Raw genomic sequence first — 17501 nt, forward strand, 5'->3', positions numbered from 1 at the left:
TGACTGCTAAACAGAAGGCTGGTGGTTCAAACCCACCAGCCACTCCTTGGAAGGAAGATGGGGCAATCTACTTCTGTAGTGATACTGCCTCAGAAACCCAAAATCAGCTATAAGTCAGGTCTGACTCGATGACACATAACAACAACAATAGCATGGTAGATAACTGAATAAATGTGGAAAACTGCTGAATTAGCCAAATTGCTAGCACAGAGCTCCTAAACTTTTTTCCTAGGGAAAGTCATCATGAGTAACTTAGAACTGTATCTAATTATTACTGATCTAAGACATTTGGATACTTAAGTATTCTGTGCTACAGCAGTGAACAAAAGTAGGTCTCTATAGGAGCTATGCTCAACTGACTGCAAAAGAGGAGCCAGAAAAATAAGCAACGTGGACCGTAGCTCTACCATCATGAGATAAATTTATTCTCAGAATCAGTTACTAAGGCTGCAAAGTGCATAATTCGTTTTAGAAAACTTTTGCAAAATTGGTCAAAATTAAGTAATGAAGTATATTCAACTTGATGTCAATTTCATTTTTGTGCAACTATCTGATTTCCAGAGGGAAAAGACATTATGAAACATAATCTCTTGGCCTAACCATATATGAAAACTGTGAGAGAGAGAGAACTTGACAGGACTGCTTTGTTTTTTCAGGTCTCACAAGTTTTCCACCTTTGACCATTTTTCTATTGCTTGTTTTACTGGAGAATATTTGCACTTTTCTCCTGACAGGTTTCCACCTTGCACAGTTTCCCACTTTTGGAGGTTTCACTGTATCTGTATTACCATTCCGCAGTCAGGGGTTGCAGCATATGGTCTACGCAGTATCAGCTTTGCCTTTGCTTATGTGAGGTCGCAGTCTGCCTGAGGCATTCCCAGGCCTGCCTCCTGTCCTGGCATGATTATTAATAGTGTATTTATTTGCCACAGCATTCCCAAAACTCATAAACTCCCTTTGTGCATTTGAAATTATTTCATTTGCCAGTTTATACATGAGTAGAGTTAGGTTCACATGTCATTGGTACTTGGTGCCCTGCTGATATCTTTCTAGATTTTATTTAGAAACTGAGAGATTCAGGAGACTAGGAGCTCTGGTGGCATTGTGCCTAAGCCACTTGACTGCTAACCAGAAGGCTGGCAGTTCAAACCCACCAGCCACTCCTTGGAAGGAAGATTGGGCAATCTACTTCAGTAGTGATACCACCTCAGAAACCCCAGGAGGGGTCGCTATAAGTAGGATCCGACTGTATGGCAGTGAGTTTGGTTTGTTTTTTAGGAACTCTGGAAGGGACCCAGATGGGGTTGAAAAGAAAGAAAACCTTTCCATAGCCCTGGGAGGACCCATCCAACTGTTTTTTTTGTTAGCTGTCTATCCCTGAAGTGTGACCATTTGTAGAAAAAGAGAGTAACTGTTGTAATAAAATATTCTCGGTTTTAAGAGCTCAAACTTTGGTGTCAGTTAGGTCTGGGTTTGGGTCCTGCTCTGCCATTTCTGGCCATATCACTTAGGCATGTCATTTTTTGAGGTGGTTTCTTCATCAGTAAAATGGCCATAGTAATCATATCTATCCCATTAAAGGGTATTTTTAGGATGAAGAGGTAAATAAACAGTGTAGTGGTTCAAATTAGTTCCTGACACACAGAGTTGAATAAATGGTAACTATTACTTGGATAAGTTTTCTTTTGCTTGCAAAGAAAAAGGTCAGTGGCCATTTGGGCCACTAGGGATTTGTTGTCATGAGAGGCAACATCTTAAATGTTTTTAAAATATGTTCTGTGTCTGGGACCAGCCATTCAAACTAATTTTTGATATGCTTATAGATCCTAACAAGCTTTTCCTGGTGAACCAGCTACTGTACGGGAAAGAAGGCAATGATGCGTTGGTCCGCTGTCCTCTGACAGACCCGGAGGTGTCCAATTACTCCCTTAAGGGTTGTGAGGGAAAACCGTTTCCCAAGGACCTGGTGTTCATCTCTGACCCTAAGGCCGGTATCATTATCAGAAATGTGAAGCGCACCTATCATCAGCTTTGTGTGCACTGCTCTGCGGACCGGGAGGGCAAGTCGGTGCTGTCAGAAAAGTTCATCCTGAAAGTGAGGGCAGGTACGACCCCTTTCTTCTTTTCTTCTGAGAGTTGGAGGATCTGTTGATTACAGGAAGGCTTCTCTCTATGGAGTCCCCAGGTGGTGCAACTATTATACACTGGAAAAGTTGGAGGTTTGAGTCTTCCCAGAGGTCCCTTGGAAGAAAGGCCTGGCAATCTACTGCTGAAAAATCAGCCATTAAAAACCCTATGGGGCACTGTCCTACTCAGACACACATGGGGTATCTATAAATTGGAGCTGACTCAACAACTAGTTTCTCTGTTTACATTGTTCCATCTTAATGTAAATCAGGAACCTGGCTATTAATCAAGAAATTGCCCCCAGCTTCAAAATAGTGTCCATTGCTTGTGAATTTTTATCCCACAGTTCCAGCCCCACATGACTGGTCCATGACCTTTACCCGATCTGCAACTAGCTGAGGTGGGTGTGTCTGCAGTACATGGGCATCTGGACTTTCCTGGGGGCAGCAGTTAAGCCTACTGACTTCAGGATACCCCAGAGTTTCATGACTGCAAGAAACGTTCCTTCCAAGAGAAGCCCATTGGGAAGCTTTGTGTACCTTGAGAACATTAGCATACAGATTATTCACTCCTTGATTTGCTATTAATATATATGAATTGACTGTCTCCTCAGCTAATTTATTTTAATGCATTCCCCAACTGTGGTAGTTAAATTTGTATGTCAACTTGCCTGGGCCTGGTTGAGTGGCTGGGCAGCTGATGGTAGTTATTCCCCATGAACAGACTGGCAATCAGCTCCATTGTGGGATCTACCACAAGCAGCTGTGGGATGTGGGCTGCTTCCTGTATGTAAGGAGAAGCCTTGGGGATAGTAGCTAGCTTATGGCACTCTTGGACCCTGCATATAGCTGTGTCATTTTTCACCAGCCTGCCATGCTCTGCCAACCTTGGGACTTACAATGCACTTGAATTAATGGCCTGCCATGGGGTTTGGTAACATCAGGATTGTACCATTTTACTTGTCAACCTTGGGCTTGGCAGCCTCAGAAGCCAGCAGCTGTCTGAGTGAAGAAAAGCCTCTAGCTTCAGTGGGCCGGGAGCTGGAGGCAGAGCTGAAGCCCAAGGCTGAGGGAATTTCGCCCAGCCCCTAGAGCCTGGCACTTTGAGCTTGAACTTGAAGCCTCCAAACTGTAAGAGAGTAAACTCCAGTTTGTTAAGTTTATCCCACTTGTGGTATATTCCTGTCAGAGCGGCACTAGGTCACCAGAACACCAACTATCTGTCATCTGAGGAGGAAAGCACCAACCAATGATGGGCCTTGCTATTATTGTGTAGAATATTTTGGTAATCCAGGTTTTGAATCATTAGAGATCACCTAATTCAACCTCAGTTGCCATTTAGCTGTTAAGTACAGCTTTTATAAAGGCTTTTGAGAAAGTGTGCTCATTGAAATCAAGCAAAATGTGGTTGTATAGGATGTGGAATTTTCAGAAATGAGCAGTATTATTTTTACAGTGCATGTGAAAGATGCCTGTTTGGTTAAAAAGATGTCATTAGTTGTATGCCACATTCTCATAAAATCATCCAGAGTTGTCTGAGGTGTAAAGATTAACGTTTGCTTCACTGTGTCAAGGCCTCTACCTGTTTTGTAAAAGCATTGTCCAGAAGCGTTATAATCTCAAAGTAGGTATTTGGATCTTTTTCACCCGCTGTTAATGAATTCACTTGAAGGATAGATGATTTAATTTCTGATGCCTTCAGATATGCAAGGAATACAGATATGTGTTATTACCTTACTTGATATTTTACTTAAAAAGTGACAAAATAAGCTGTGCACACTTGAAAAATGATGAGTTCAAAGTTTATACTCTAATAGAACAAACTATGTGAGTGCTGCATTTCTTTTTATTCTAGCCATCAAAGCTGTACCAAATGTCTCTGTGTCCAAAGCACACTATCTTCTCAGGGAGGGGGAAGAATTTGCTGTGACGTGCACAATCAAAGATGAGACTAGTTCTGTGCTATCATTGTGGATAAGGGAAAATAGTCAGGTGAGTTCTTTGTTTTATGTTCTGTGGATGTTTTTTTCTTTAAAAAGTCCATGAAGGTTGTCCTGGGGATTGCTTAGCTGCTGCGTCCATCGGAGGTGGATTTGCCTGGATGTGTGGTAAGATGCATAGCTTCCATTGTGACACATCCATATGTAGATGTGTATGTTCATCATTACTAACAAATACGTATAATTTTGTAAATGAATTTTGAGAAAGTTGGAGAACTTTGAATTCATGTTATTATTTCATGCTGAATGACTTTAGTAGAGAAAGTCAAAACACACACACACACACACATATACACAAACCAGAGTGATTAAATGCATAAATAACTTGGTTTAAAGGTATTAATGATACTATTCAGCCAGATTATTAAAAGTATTGGAAAGAATTGCTGTTTTTTTTTTCCTTCCATATTTAAAAAATAATGAATGTTCTAGGTACTAATCAGGAAGCTCGTCCCACCCCACAAAATGGCTTACCCATTAAGTAGCTTGAGAGATGGGCTTCTTTTTGTATGGGTCGGATTTCCTCCGTAGGGGCTGGTTACCTGAGATTAAGTTGCTAATGGCTTCTTATTTGTTATAGGAGCTATTAATAAAATGGTTACCTTTAAACCTGAAACATTTGAATGTCTTTAGGTTCTGATTCATTTAGCAAATGCACATTGAGTGCCTACTGTAAGTCTGATACGGTATTAGCCATATTTTAAAATTAAATAAATTTTAGCTACTTCTTTCTTCTTTTCCAAATACTTATACAATAGAAAAGTCTTTAAAATGTTTAATTTCACTAATGTTTTACTTAAAATTCCCATTCTCTGAGTTTTCAATCCTTTTTTTTTTCCTTTGGAATTTTGGAATTATCTTGACCATCTAGTTAATTGGCTATCACAGTGGTTTTTCTTCCTGATACATGCATTCATTACATTGGAAAAAAAGAAATATACTATGTTGTCATTCTTCTCCTTCTCATGCCCTTTATTCAACATTGGCAATTTCATGCATGTTTAAAGAATTCTTTGCTAAACAAGTAACCATGGTGATTAGCATAATGCAAAGACATTATGATGGTATTCATGTAGACCTGGGATGTCTACATGAAAATGAAGCCTGCCATTGACTTTAGAAGAATGGATTGTATGGCAAACTGGTTCAGAGAAACAAGTTTTAGTTTTCCTACCATATAATTTAATAAAGACAATAGCTTATGTATGGATATTTGGCTAATCTTACAGAACACAATCCTACATTAATTGGCTTTCTACAATCTTTGATGTCAGCTGAGAGAAAATTTAGACTCTTGTATGAATTAGGGCCTCTGTCTAACTTGAAAATCAGCCTTTTTGAGATGAGAAATTAAATTACCCCAGGCAGTTTTGTTCCGAACCATTTTTCCCAGGAGCCCTGCGTGCCATTCCCAATTAATCCACTGGTGCTAGCAGATAAGCCCTCAGTGTTGGGAGCTCTTTGGGGAAATCCCAGTGTGCACCTCCAAGGGTTAAGAAAAACCAAATCACGGGTGGCAGGCAATATGTAATGTGTGACTTGCAGATGGGGCTCTTGGCTCTATGCCAAGGTTTATCCATGAATCTTTTATTGATATACTTTAGCTTTATTTGGAATACTGTTGGCACTATTAGCACTATCAAATTATTTTTTAAAAAACCATAGTGTTTGATTCTGAGCATTTAGAATAAGTTTAACTCACAAAGAAGTTCTAGGTAAAATGGAGTCTTGGCAGTTGTTTATTTTGAGTCTAAGAGAGTCCTACTGCTTTTAAAACCCTTGGTTTGTTTCGCTGATGCTTCTGAACCCCACTGTTTTTATTTGCTTTTAATTATGACCTATGACAGTATTATAGATAATGGTCTTTGGGCTTGGGTATTGTTATTGCACTGCTTATGATCAAGTTGTCCCTTCTGACACTGACATGCTCAGCGTTCCTGTGTAGATCTTTATAGTGGATTGTTGGGTTCTTGTAAGAGCTAGAATTTTGGGGGGGAGCTTAAACCAGAATTTGGAATGTTCTATGTCACTCTGCCTTTGTAGAGGAAATATCTGGAAACCATCAGTGAGAAACTGCTATTGCACGTTCTTAAAAGTTGATTTTTTTAAGTTAAATGGCGGACTTCTGCCAAGTATTAGAAGAATCTTTTAGAAGGTGGTAGCTTCAAATCGATACGTTGTTCCAAGCTGGACTTTTAAAGACACCCTTTTCCCTTGTTACCTTTTTATACACAAAAGCTAAGACTGAAAGTGGTAAGTGAACAGCAAAGCAAGTTTCTTTTCCTTTTATTTTGAAGCATTCAACTTTGTTAATCAGCTTTTGTCTGTGATTATTTTAATTAAGAAATTAAAATTATTATATTAACATTAGAAATAAAGGAAAATCAGATACAACCCTACCATCCTGTATAAAGGTCCTATACAATGGAACTATACTGTGTACCTCAAATATAATTTAATTTTCTAGTAGGCACTTTACAAAAGGTAAAAAGAGACAAATAAGATACATTTTAATATATATTTTATTTGGCCCAATATATCCAAAATAGGATTGTTGCATCTAATTAATATAAATTATTAATGAAATAATTTACATTGTTTTCATACTAAGTCTTCAAAGTCTGGTATTCTATACTTACAAAACCAAAACCAAATTCACTGCCATCGAGCCAGATCTGACTCATAGTGACTGCTCCTTGGGCTACTAAGGCAGTATCACTATGGAGGTAGACTGCCCAATCTTCCTCCTGAGGAGTGGCTGGTGGGTTTGAATTGCCAGCCTTCTGGTTAGCAGTCAAATGCCTTAGACACTACGCCACCAGAGCTCTCCAATTTGGACCAGACACATTCCAAGTTCTTCATAATCACATACAGCTACTATCCATAAGCACATATAACATCACATGGTTACAGTCTTAAGGTTTCCTCAGTTTATGTTTTTTTTTAAAATAATACAAGCTTTTTCATTTATACATGTTCACATTTTTTATTGGTACTTGGTATATATTTAGGTCATTTTTGAGTTTTCACTGCAGTGACTATCTTGGAGGAGCTCTGGTAATATAGTGCCTAAGGCACTTGACTGCTAACCAGAAGGCTGGTGGTTCAAACCCACCAGCCATTCCTCAGAAGGAAGATGGGGCAATCTACTTCCGTAATGATACTGCCTCGGCAACCCAAGGAGAGGTCGCTATGAGTTGGGTCTGACTTGATGGCACATAACAACAACACAACAACAGCTATCTTGGGGCTTTTGTCTTCTGTTGTTTCCTCAAGATCACATTTGCTGGAGTTGATCAGAGTATGTGAGCACGCTGCCAAATTGCTTTTGAGGATTGCCCTGATTTACGACATTGTCAGATGGTCTAATTCTAACAGCTCCACCGTAGCCTGGTGAACCTATTACCTTTGACCTCATTCCATGTCAAGATCAGATGCTGTTTACTTTTCTTTTTATAGGTCCCCTCTCTCTGTAATAGGAATGCATGCATATATAGAAAATGAGAAGATGAAGAAAGCTATATACCATTCAATTTAATCTTTTTAGAAAGTTGCTGTATTTTATATTATGGTTTTTCCATGACATTTTAAATGCAAGAAGTCATTGCACGTCTTAACTACAGGCAAATAAGAGTTGAGGTGATGCTATCACAAGGGTAGATTCACACAACCTTTTCTCCTAGGCTCATGCTTAAATTTGGGGCTTAGTTTTACATGTTTCATACCTTGGGGAAGTGCCTTCAGTAGTTGCTGAAATTCTGCTGTGTAAGAACTGTAGCACGAATTACCAGGTTAGTAGTAGCTATGCTTTTATTTTGTGCTTATATAATTCATGCTTATGTTTTTATTCATGAAAACTATAAATGTTAATAAAATAGCACATGATTGTTATTAACAATGTGTTTTCTTTCAATCATTGGGATAGAAGATAAAAATGTATAACAGGGAATAGTGATATCACCCAACTGTGCTGATTTATTGTGTAAGAAATCAGTGTTCTATAATGTTTCTTATATAGTAAGTTTCAAAATTTAGCCTTGCAGACAGTTTGAAATCCTGTCTACTGTGGTTATTAAGGAATATATTTTCATGTTTTTTCTTCAGTGTTTAATAATGACTAACTTTCACCATAATCCTGTATTATGAAGTGTTCCAATGACAGATTTGTCATGATGCTTTATTATTCTTACTTAAGTAGTGTATAATGAATGCTAATATGGAGATGTTAATTGCTGCTATTTTTAATTTATCTACGAAAGATCCTGAATATAAATTATATGCTAATCTTTGATCCCCCCCCTTCTAAAACCAGCACATTAAAGCAGAGGTGGAAAGTAAGAGCCGGCACACGGGTGACTTCTCTTATGAACGCCGGGAAACGTTGACTATCAGCTCCACAAGAGTTAATGATTCTGGAGTGTTCATGTGTTATGCCAATAATACTTTTGGATCAGCAAATGTCACAACAACCTTGAAAGTAGTAGGTAAATATCTCTATGAGAATGTATAAATTACTGGCAGTAGTGAAAAGAAATTACTAGGTAGTTTTCTTTTTACGTAAATGGAATGTTGAACAGATTCTTAGAATTTTATTATCACTGAATGAATGAATGGAAATTTTCTTTGTGGCCTCTTCCAACTACCACACAGAAGCAAATGGTACCATTTAGTAGAGGGAAGTGGAAAGATGTAACTGAAGTTGTCTGAACTTATAGTTCTCTCCTCCCCATCAAACAAAACATAAGTTGAGCTTTTTCAAAAATTTGAAACCCTGATAAAGGACTTGAGTTTGGAAATGGATATAGACTCTCTCTATTGAGGAACACAAATGTTGAGAGCCTGGAGTATTTCTCTGAATCTTCTGGCTGTTTCGCCATTCATTGGCTTTAGTTCATTTGCAGCAAGAAGGGCTGAATTGGGCTTCTCTCTACTACCCCTTCCATCTCATATTGTCCTCCATTCCTAAAGGTTGTAGCATAACCCTTCAGGAAGGAAGTCCACAGTGCCATGAGTCATTGGTTCTACTGCATATTAAATTGGAACATGATAATCATACCTGGTATGGACAATTGGTTTAACCTTGCCTTTGATACTCTAGAAATCTCATTTAATATTTGTTTTCCAAAGCATCTACTAAAAGAGAGCAGAATGCAGCAGGATTCTTGATATTTTTGATTTACTGAAAATAATAGTAATTTTTAAATTATACCCACCTTTGATACATTTTTGCCTTTTGAGCATCATTTTAATTTAATCTATTTTCCTGTCTTTTTAATGCAATCATATTCTTAGGGCTTGACTTTGATTAAATGCTTGGGGAGTGTTGAAATTCTTCATCATGAGCAATAATAAAATGGTGCAATATTTATTTTCATTTCTCTCTTCCCCAAATTTCTTCAATATATATGTAGCAGTGTTGGAGGTCTGTGATTTATCCCAGAATCATCTCATAATTTGGGGGTTTCTGTGTTTGTTGTAATGGAAAGAATCTCACCAGACTAAACACTTTACTTCCAATTATAGAGTCAGCACAGAAAGAGTACTCCTTGTCCCTAAACATGATTGTGAACCATTTATTAATTTGAATAGAAGGCTATGCTTTTAAAATATTAAACTCCGTAAGCGCTAATTTGCTAAATTGATTAGGGAGCATGTTGCTATATCAGCTTCAGGTCCAGAAAGCAATTAGTAAGGATGTTTTGAGCGTACTGTTGTATGTAATCGGAATTTTAAAATCCATTCATCAATTTCCAAGAATATTACTGTATAACTGGAAAGCCTTGTGGCAGTGAAATCTGAATCTGGTTTTGTATTGTTTTAGGAGTGGGTTGAGGTGGGACAAGAACAGGAAGAGACAAAGAGAAAAGTCATGGTCTAGGGGCTTGGGAGTAGGATTTGGATACAGCATGAGGTGTTGGAGAGAACAGGGCTTTGGGATCACCCTGACTTGGTTTTGAATTTGGGCTCTGCCACTTAGTTTTCTAATGTACCCTGTTTTAACTCTGACTGCATTGTCTCTTCGGAGAATCACAGCCTCTTAACTCCTAAGGCTGTGGAAAGGAGAAAAGGCAATAGATTGCATAAAAGTGCCTGGCATAGGGTGTGCATTTGATTAAATGTTAACACATCACCAATTTCTTAATGCAGAAGTGCTTGGGAAATCATACTTTATGCTATAACAACCCAGGTGGAGTTCTTTGATTCTCCTAATTTTTTCACTTCATGAATTTAAGCTCTGTAGGACATAAAACTATACTGAGCAAATTAGACTGTAGAAAACTCATGAGGGACATAAGTATTTTATGTGTGGTGATTGTGAAGGAAATCATTTCAATGCAAACATTATTGTCTGAAATATTTGAATATTTTGCATTGTTTAGTGTCTTTGAATTTATGACCTTGAGGACGTAAACATTTAAGGTACTATTCATATGAAACATTTATTGCCCAAACATTACCTAAATTAGCTTAAATAATGGCCAGGGGATATCATTTATGATTCGGATATTGAAACAAGACAATGACTTCCACTTCTCTCCAGTTTTAGTTTTCATGATTTCTCATTCTCACTTGAAAAATGTTTTAACTGGTGCAATGGACCAAGGATATGTGGGCTTTGTTTTTGATTCTGAACTTGTAAGAATGCAAAGAGCAGTAAAGACCTCATGTGAGACTTCACTGTATTTAACTAGATAGCAGCAAAGTTAATGATAATTTGAAATTTTATAACTAATATTTAAACATGGAACAGTAAAAGAAGAATAAAGTAAAACTGCCCTATAATTTCACTAACTTGATATAATCAATCACTTTTAGGACTTTGATATATTGCCTATATATTTGAATGTAATCGTTCAAATGATATGTATGATTTATCCTGTCTATACCTCTCAACTTAAAGTATGTAGAGGTTCTGGTGGATGGTACCATAGAACTAGACCAGACTTTGTTCCTCACAGTCTTGTGTTCAAATCTAGTCTCTGCCATTGGGCTATATGTGGTTTTCTCGGCCCTAATTTTTTCTTCTCTGAGTTAGAAGTTATAAGATTTATCCCTCAGTATAATAATAAAATGAAATGTTTGCTATAATTAGTTAATAAAATAATGTATGATAAAGTACTTAAGGCCATTTTGGGTACATAATAAGCATTCTATAAATCATGGCTCTAAATAATTAGGAGTTCTGGTGGCATAGTACCTAAGGCAATTGACTGCTAACCTGAAGGCTGATGGTTCAAACCCACCAGCCACTCCTCAGAAGGAAGGTTGGGCAATCTACTTCTGTAGAGAATACCGCCTCAGAAACCCAAAGACAGCTCACTGTGAGTCGGATCCAACTCAACTGCAGTGAGTTTGATTTTTTGGTTTATAAATAATGACATGGCATCAAGATAGGAGGGAGAATCATTAACAACCTGTGATATGCTGACGACCCAACTTTGCTTGCTGAAAGTGAGGATGACTTGAAGCACTTACTGACGAAGATTGAAGAATACAGTCTGCAGTATGGATTACACCTCAATATAAAGAAAACAAAAATCCTCACAACTGGACCTATAAGAGCATCACAATAAATGTAGAAAAGATTGAGGTTGTTAAAGACTTCACATTACTTGGTTCTACAATTGACGCCAATGGAAGCAGCAGTCAGGACATCAGATGACATATAGCACTGGGCAAGTTGGCTACAAAAGATCTCTTTTGAGTGCTGAGGAGCAAAGATGTCTCCTTGAGGACTAGGGTGTGTCTGACACAAGCCATGATATTTTCAATTGCCTCATATGCATGTGAGAGCTGGACAATGGATAAGGAAGACTGAAGAAGAGTTGATGCTTTTGAGTTGTGGTGCTGGTGAAGAATGTGGAAAGCACCATGGCCTGCTAAAAGAACTAACAGATCTGTACTGGAGGAAGTGGAGCTGGAAAGCTCCTTGGAAGCAAAAATGGCCAGACTTTGTCTCACCTACTTTAGTCATGTTATCAGAAGGGACCATTCCCTGGAGAACGATGTCATGCTTGTTAAGGTGGAGGGTCAATGAAAGAGAGGGGAAAGCCCTCAAGGAGATGGACTGACACAGTGGCTGTGGTGATGGGCTCAAGTATAGCAGGGATCACGGAGCTGGCATGGGACCGGGAGGTGTTTTGTTTTGCTGTGCATGGGGTCACTGTGAATTGAAGATGATTCGGTGGCACCTAACAACAACAACAGCAACAACAAATAATGACAATTTTATTTCTTATTCAAGTTCTTTTTTAACATATCATAACCATTTCTAAGGACTCTATGATATTCTACTGATTGACTATACTGTTATTGATTTAACTAGTTCTCCATTTTCTCATTTTTAAAATTATTATAACTGGTGTAAATAGTGGGAGCTCTGGTAGCATAGTGCCTAAGGCACTTGACTGGTAACCAGAAGCTTGGCAGTTCAAACCCACCAGCCATTCCTCAGAAGGAAGATTGGGCAATCTACTTCCGTAGAGATACCGCCTCAGAAACCAAAGGAGGGCTCGCTATGAGTTGGAGATGATTTGATAGTACATAACAACAACAGTGTAAATAGTACTTTTTTTTTTATGTAACTTGTCCGCCCCATTAAGATGAGTTCTCAAGTGGGAATTGCAAAGCTAAATTAAAGAATATGTGATTGAAAAAAAAAAATCTGTATTTCTGGAAGTTTTCTAAGAGTTGTGACAGTTTACAATCTAATTCAGTGTACTGCTTTTACCATACTTGGAAAACCACTGAGTTTACTTCACAGTACTCTTTTGCTATTTTTAATAATAAAAAGTGATGCCTTGTTTTAATTTAAGTCTAGTTTAGCTGAGCACTTTTCCATCTATATTTTCATTTCCTCTTTGTCCTGTTTTAATTTCAACACATAGGCATTCAAAGTGTTTGTGTATTTAAATTGTTTTTCTATAATTTTTTTTTCCTGTTGCTTCTAAATGTCTCTCCAGAGGTTTGATAGGAGTCATTTCTGTTGATTCATTAAAAATGTGATTTGATTATTAAGATGCTGTCTGATTCATCTGTGATGAGAAGATCTAAATTTATTTTTCTCTAAGTACTGAATGATGTTCTTTCAACATTTTTTATTGAACCTTAAGATTTTCTTTCCCTTTTATTGATTTGCGACACCTTTTTATCACAGATACAATTAATTACATTGGGTCTGAATATGGACTATTTAATCCAAATATTTTTTAACCTAATAAATATCAAGACTAAAGGAATTTTAAGAGGGCCATGAATCTTTAAGATAGTTGCTTAGAAAACAGAGATGGGAGACTAAGTATTCCAAGCATGTGTCCTTTTTAACCTTATGACAGTGATTTTGCAAGAACAAAATAAGATCTAAAATGGTCAGTTAAAATTCTCTTGCTTGTTATTGTCAATTAATGCTGAAAATTAGTCATTTAACTTTGTAATTCAAAGATGAGGTTGTGTTCTCTTTTATATATATATATATATAGTTTAAATGACTAACAATAAATTTAATGACCAGAAAACCTACATAGGTTAGGAATATATTCCCTCTATCATAACTTTTAGTTGTATGAATTTTCATATTCATTACTCTGTTTTCTGTCAACTATATAGATAGGGTTGTTGTGTACATCTTTCATTGACAATGGATGGCAATATTGTTGTTGTTGTTAGGTGCCACGTCTCCACTCCGACTCATGGCGACCATATGAACAACAGAATGAAACACTGCCTGGTCCTGCGCCATCCTCACAATCCTTGCTGTGCTTGAGCCCATCATTGCAGCCACTGTGTCACTCCATCTCATGGAGGGTCTTCCTCTTTTTTGTTGACCTTCTTCTTTACCAAGTGTGATATCCTTCTCCAGGGACCGATCCCTTCTGACAACATGCCCGAAGTAGCTAAAGCAAAGTCTGGCTATTCTCACTTCTAAAGGAGCATTTTGGCTGTACTTCTTACAGGACAGATTTGTTCATCCTTCTGGAAAGTCCATGGTATTTTCAGTATTCTTTGCCAATGCCCCAATTAGGATGCATCAGCTCTCATGTGATCTTCCTTATTATGATGAATTGTACTCCAATAAATTTGAAAATCTAGAAGAAATACCCAAATTTCTAGGAATATGATAGCTACCTAAATTAACACAAATAGAAGTGTTGCTGTTGCTACTGTTGCTGCTGTTGTTAGGTGTTGTCGAATAGGCTCTGACTCATAGCAGCCCTATGTGTGTTAGAATGAAACACTGCCTGGTCCTGCACCATCCTCACAGTATTTGCTGTGCTTGAGCCCATCATTGCAGCCACTCAGTCCATCTCGTTAAAGAGCTTCCTCTTTTTCCCTGACCGCCTACTTTGCCAAGCATGATATTCCTCTCTCAGGACCAGTCCCTTCAGACAACATTACCAAAGTACATAAGATAAAGGTTGTTCATTCTCGCTTCTAAGGAGCATTCTGGCTGTACTTACTCCAAAATAGAGTTGTTCCTTCTTCTGGCAGTCCTTGGTATTTTCAGTATTCTTTGCCAATACCACAACTCAAAGACATCAACTCTTCTCCAGTCTTCCTTATTCATTGTCCAGCTTTCACATGCATATGAGACAATTGAAAATACCATGACTTGGGTTAGGTGTACCTTAGTTTTCAAAGTGATGTCTTTCCTCTTTAACACTTTAAAGAGGTTGCAGCGGATTTTCCCAGTTCAATAACTTCTGATTTCTTGACTGCTGCTTCCATGGGCATTGATAGTGGATCCAAGAAAAATGAAATCCCTGACAACTTCAATCTTTTCTCTATTTATCAAGATGTTGTTTATTGGTCCAGCTGTGAAGATTTTTGTTTACTTTATGTTGAGGTGTAATCCATACTGAAGACCAGTCTTTGATCTTCATCGGTAAATGTTTCAAGTCATCTTCACTTTCAGCAAGAAAGATCATGTCATCTGCACATTGCAGGTTACTAATGAGTTTGCCACATTCTTCTGCATAGAGTGCAGCTTCTCGGATTATTTGCTCAGCATACAGATTGAATAAGTATAGTGAAAGGATACTACCCTGATGCCCACCTTTCCTGATTTTAAACCATTCAGAATCCCCCTTGTTCTGTTTGAACAACTGTCTCTTGGTCTATATATAAGTACCTCATCAGCACAATTAAGTGTTCTGGAATTCCCATTCTCCTAAATGTTATATATAATTTGTTATGATCCACACAAATGTCTTTACATAGTCAATAAAACACCAGTAAACATCTTTCTGGTATTCTTTGAGTTTAGCCAAGATCCATCTGATAACCCTTGTTGCATTGCTCTCTTCTGAATCTGGCTTGAATAGCTGGCAATTCCTTGTCAGAGTACTGCTGCAACCGTTTTTGAATTCTCTTCAGCAAAATTTTACTTGAGTGTGATATTAATGATAATGCTGGATAGTTTCTGCATTCCATTGGATTACCTTTCTTTGGAATTGCTTAGTTTGGGTGAAAATTTACAGAATGAGATTGTTTTCTTTGTTGGGTAGTTGTGACTACTTCTCTGTTTTATTCTGCTTTAATTAGATAAAGGATTCATTAATATCTCTCCCATGATGAATACTACAATATTTATAAATGATGGAGAAAATTTAGATTTAATTGTGGAATATGAAGCGTACCCCAAACCTGAGCACCAACAGTGGATATATATGAACAGAACCTCCACTGATAAATGGGAGGATTACCCCAAGTCTGAGAATGAAAGCAATATCAGGTAAGAAAAGGGTCTTACACTTTTTCTTTTCCATCCACTTGACTTAATGGGTAGTGCTCTGGGGGCACAGTGGTTAAAGCTTTTGGCTGCTAACCAAAAGGTCAGTGGTTTGAACCCACCAGCTGCTCTGCAGGAGAAAGATGAAGCAGTCTGCTTCCATAAAGATTCACAGCCTTGAAAACTCTATGGAGCAGCTTTGCCACTCCTCAGAAGGAAAGTTGGGCAATCTACTTCCATAGTGATGCTGCCTTGGAAACCCAAGGAGGGGTCGCTATGAGTCGGATCTGACTCGATGGTAGTGAGTTGGGTTATAGGGTTGCTATGAGTCAGAATTGACTCAATGGAACCGGGTTTGGGTTTTCTTTCTGTGCCTCTTTAAGTTATGAGAGGCCACCTGACAAAGGAGGAAATTTGGGGTTGTCCACTGTGTTCTCATCTCACTTCTTTCATTTTGATGCATGCTTAGAGCACAAAAAATGTCTATGCCTTAGTTTTCTCAGTTGTAAAATAGAGTTCATAACCACCTCTTTCTCACAGTTCTGAGGATAGTTTCAGAGCAGTTACTGGCATATACTAGGGATACAATGAATAATTCTCTTCAGAGAAACAGGAAAGTTGGTTTATTTAAATGATGAGAAAACTATGAATCTTTTAAGTAGCTTTGGGCCAGGTGATGAACTCAAGTGCTTCTACTTAAGTCATTTAATTTAATTTTCAAAACGTTTATAATAAAAACAGTAGCAACCACTTTACATACTCTGTGCTTTTTCTATCAGGCAGGTATTAAGAACCTCAGCTGTGTTAACTCAGTAATTTTAGTTCTCACACAGCCCTTGTGAGGTAAGCCTTCTTAATTTCCCTGTTTTTATAGAAGAGAAAATTGAGGCACAGACTAAGATCAAATGGCTGGTAAGGGACAGGGTGCCTGGATATAGATTGTATGTTTTTCCAGTTAAGAGGCAATTATAAGAATGTGCATAAGAGAAGATAGTGTCCAGGACTACAGACAAAGGTAGAGGGAAGAGTATGGATTTAGGAGGTGTTGAGGCCACCTCCTTAAGACTTGGTGGTTGAAAGTATGGAAGAGATGAGGAGGAGCTGAAGATTCCTCTTAGAAGTTATGGTCCCTTATACAACTATGAGATCAGAAGAACTAGATGGTGCCTGGCTACCAATGTCAACCACTCAGAGCGGGATCTATTGTAGGTGATCCTGAATAGAGAGGGAGAACAATGTGGAACAAAACTCAAAAGCATTTAGAGAAAAAAAAAGGGGGAGGGCAACCAGGTTTGCTGGTCTGATAGAGCCTGGTGGAACCACTGAGACTATGGCCCCTAGCTGCTCTTCAGGTCTAGAATTGAACCCACACCTGTGGCTTCCAGCCAAGCAAAAGACAGGCATAGGAGTTGAATATTTACCTGAGGTAGATACACTCCTTGGAGAGAACAATCATGGGAGAAAGAAGGGCTGTTTATGCACAGGGAGACAGCTTAGGAGGTAGGGGTGCATGGAGGGATGGACACAGGAAAGAGGTGACTATTGATAGGAGGAAGTGGGAGGGGAGCTGATGCATTGTGGTGAATTGTGGTCAATGTCATGAGACAAAGTGTATGTGAACTGCTGTATGGAAAGTGAATTTGCTCT

At 38.2% G+C, this 17501-nt stretch overlaps 1 protein-coding gene across 1 annotated transcript in view; it reads left to right on the plus strand.

Annotated features, from left to right (window-relative positions):
- The window catches only part of KIT (KIT proto-oncogene, receptor tyrosine kinase), a 110870-nt gene that overhangs the window by 51533 nt on the left and 41836 nt on the right, over positions 1 to 17501 (plus strand). Inside the window, exons 3-6 of the mRNA XM_042781701.1 lie at positions 1824 to 2105; positions 3982 to 4118; positions 8439 to 8610; positions 15668 to 15857. Of these exons, the coding sequence (XP_042637635.1) occupies positions 1824 to 2105; positions 3982 to 4118; positions 8439 to 8610; positions 15668 to 15857 (781 nt within the window). The remainder of the gene's footprint in view (positions 1 to 1823; positions 2106 to 3981; positions 4119 to 8438; positions 8611 to 15667; positions 15858 to 17501) is intronic.

Source organism: Orycteropus afer, unplaced genomic scaffold, assembly GCF_000298275.1.
Source record: "Orycteropus afer afer isolate SDZICR_OR568_19922 unplaced genomic scaffold, OryAfe1.0 scaffold00153, whole genome shotgun sequence".
Classification (NCBI taxonomy): Eukaryota; Metazoa; Chordata; class Mammalia; order Tubulidentata; family Orycteropodidae; genus Orycteropus; species Orycteropus afer.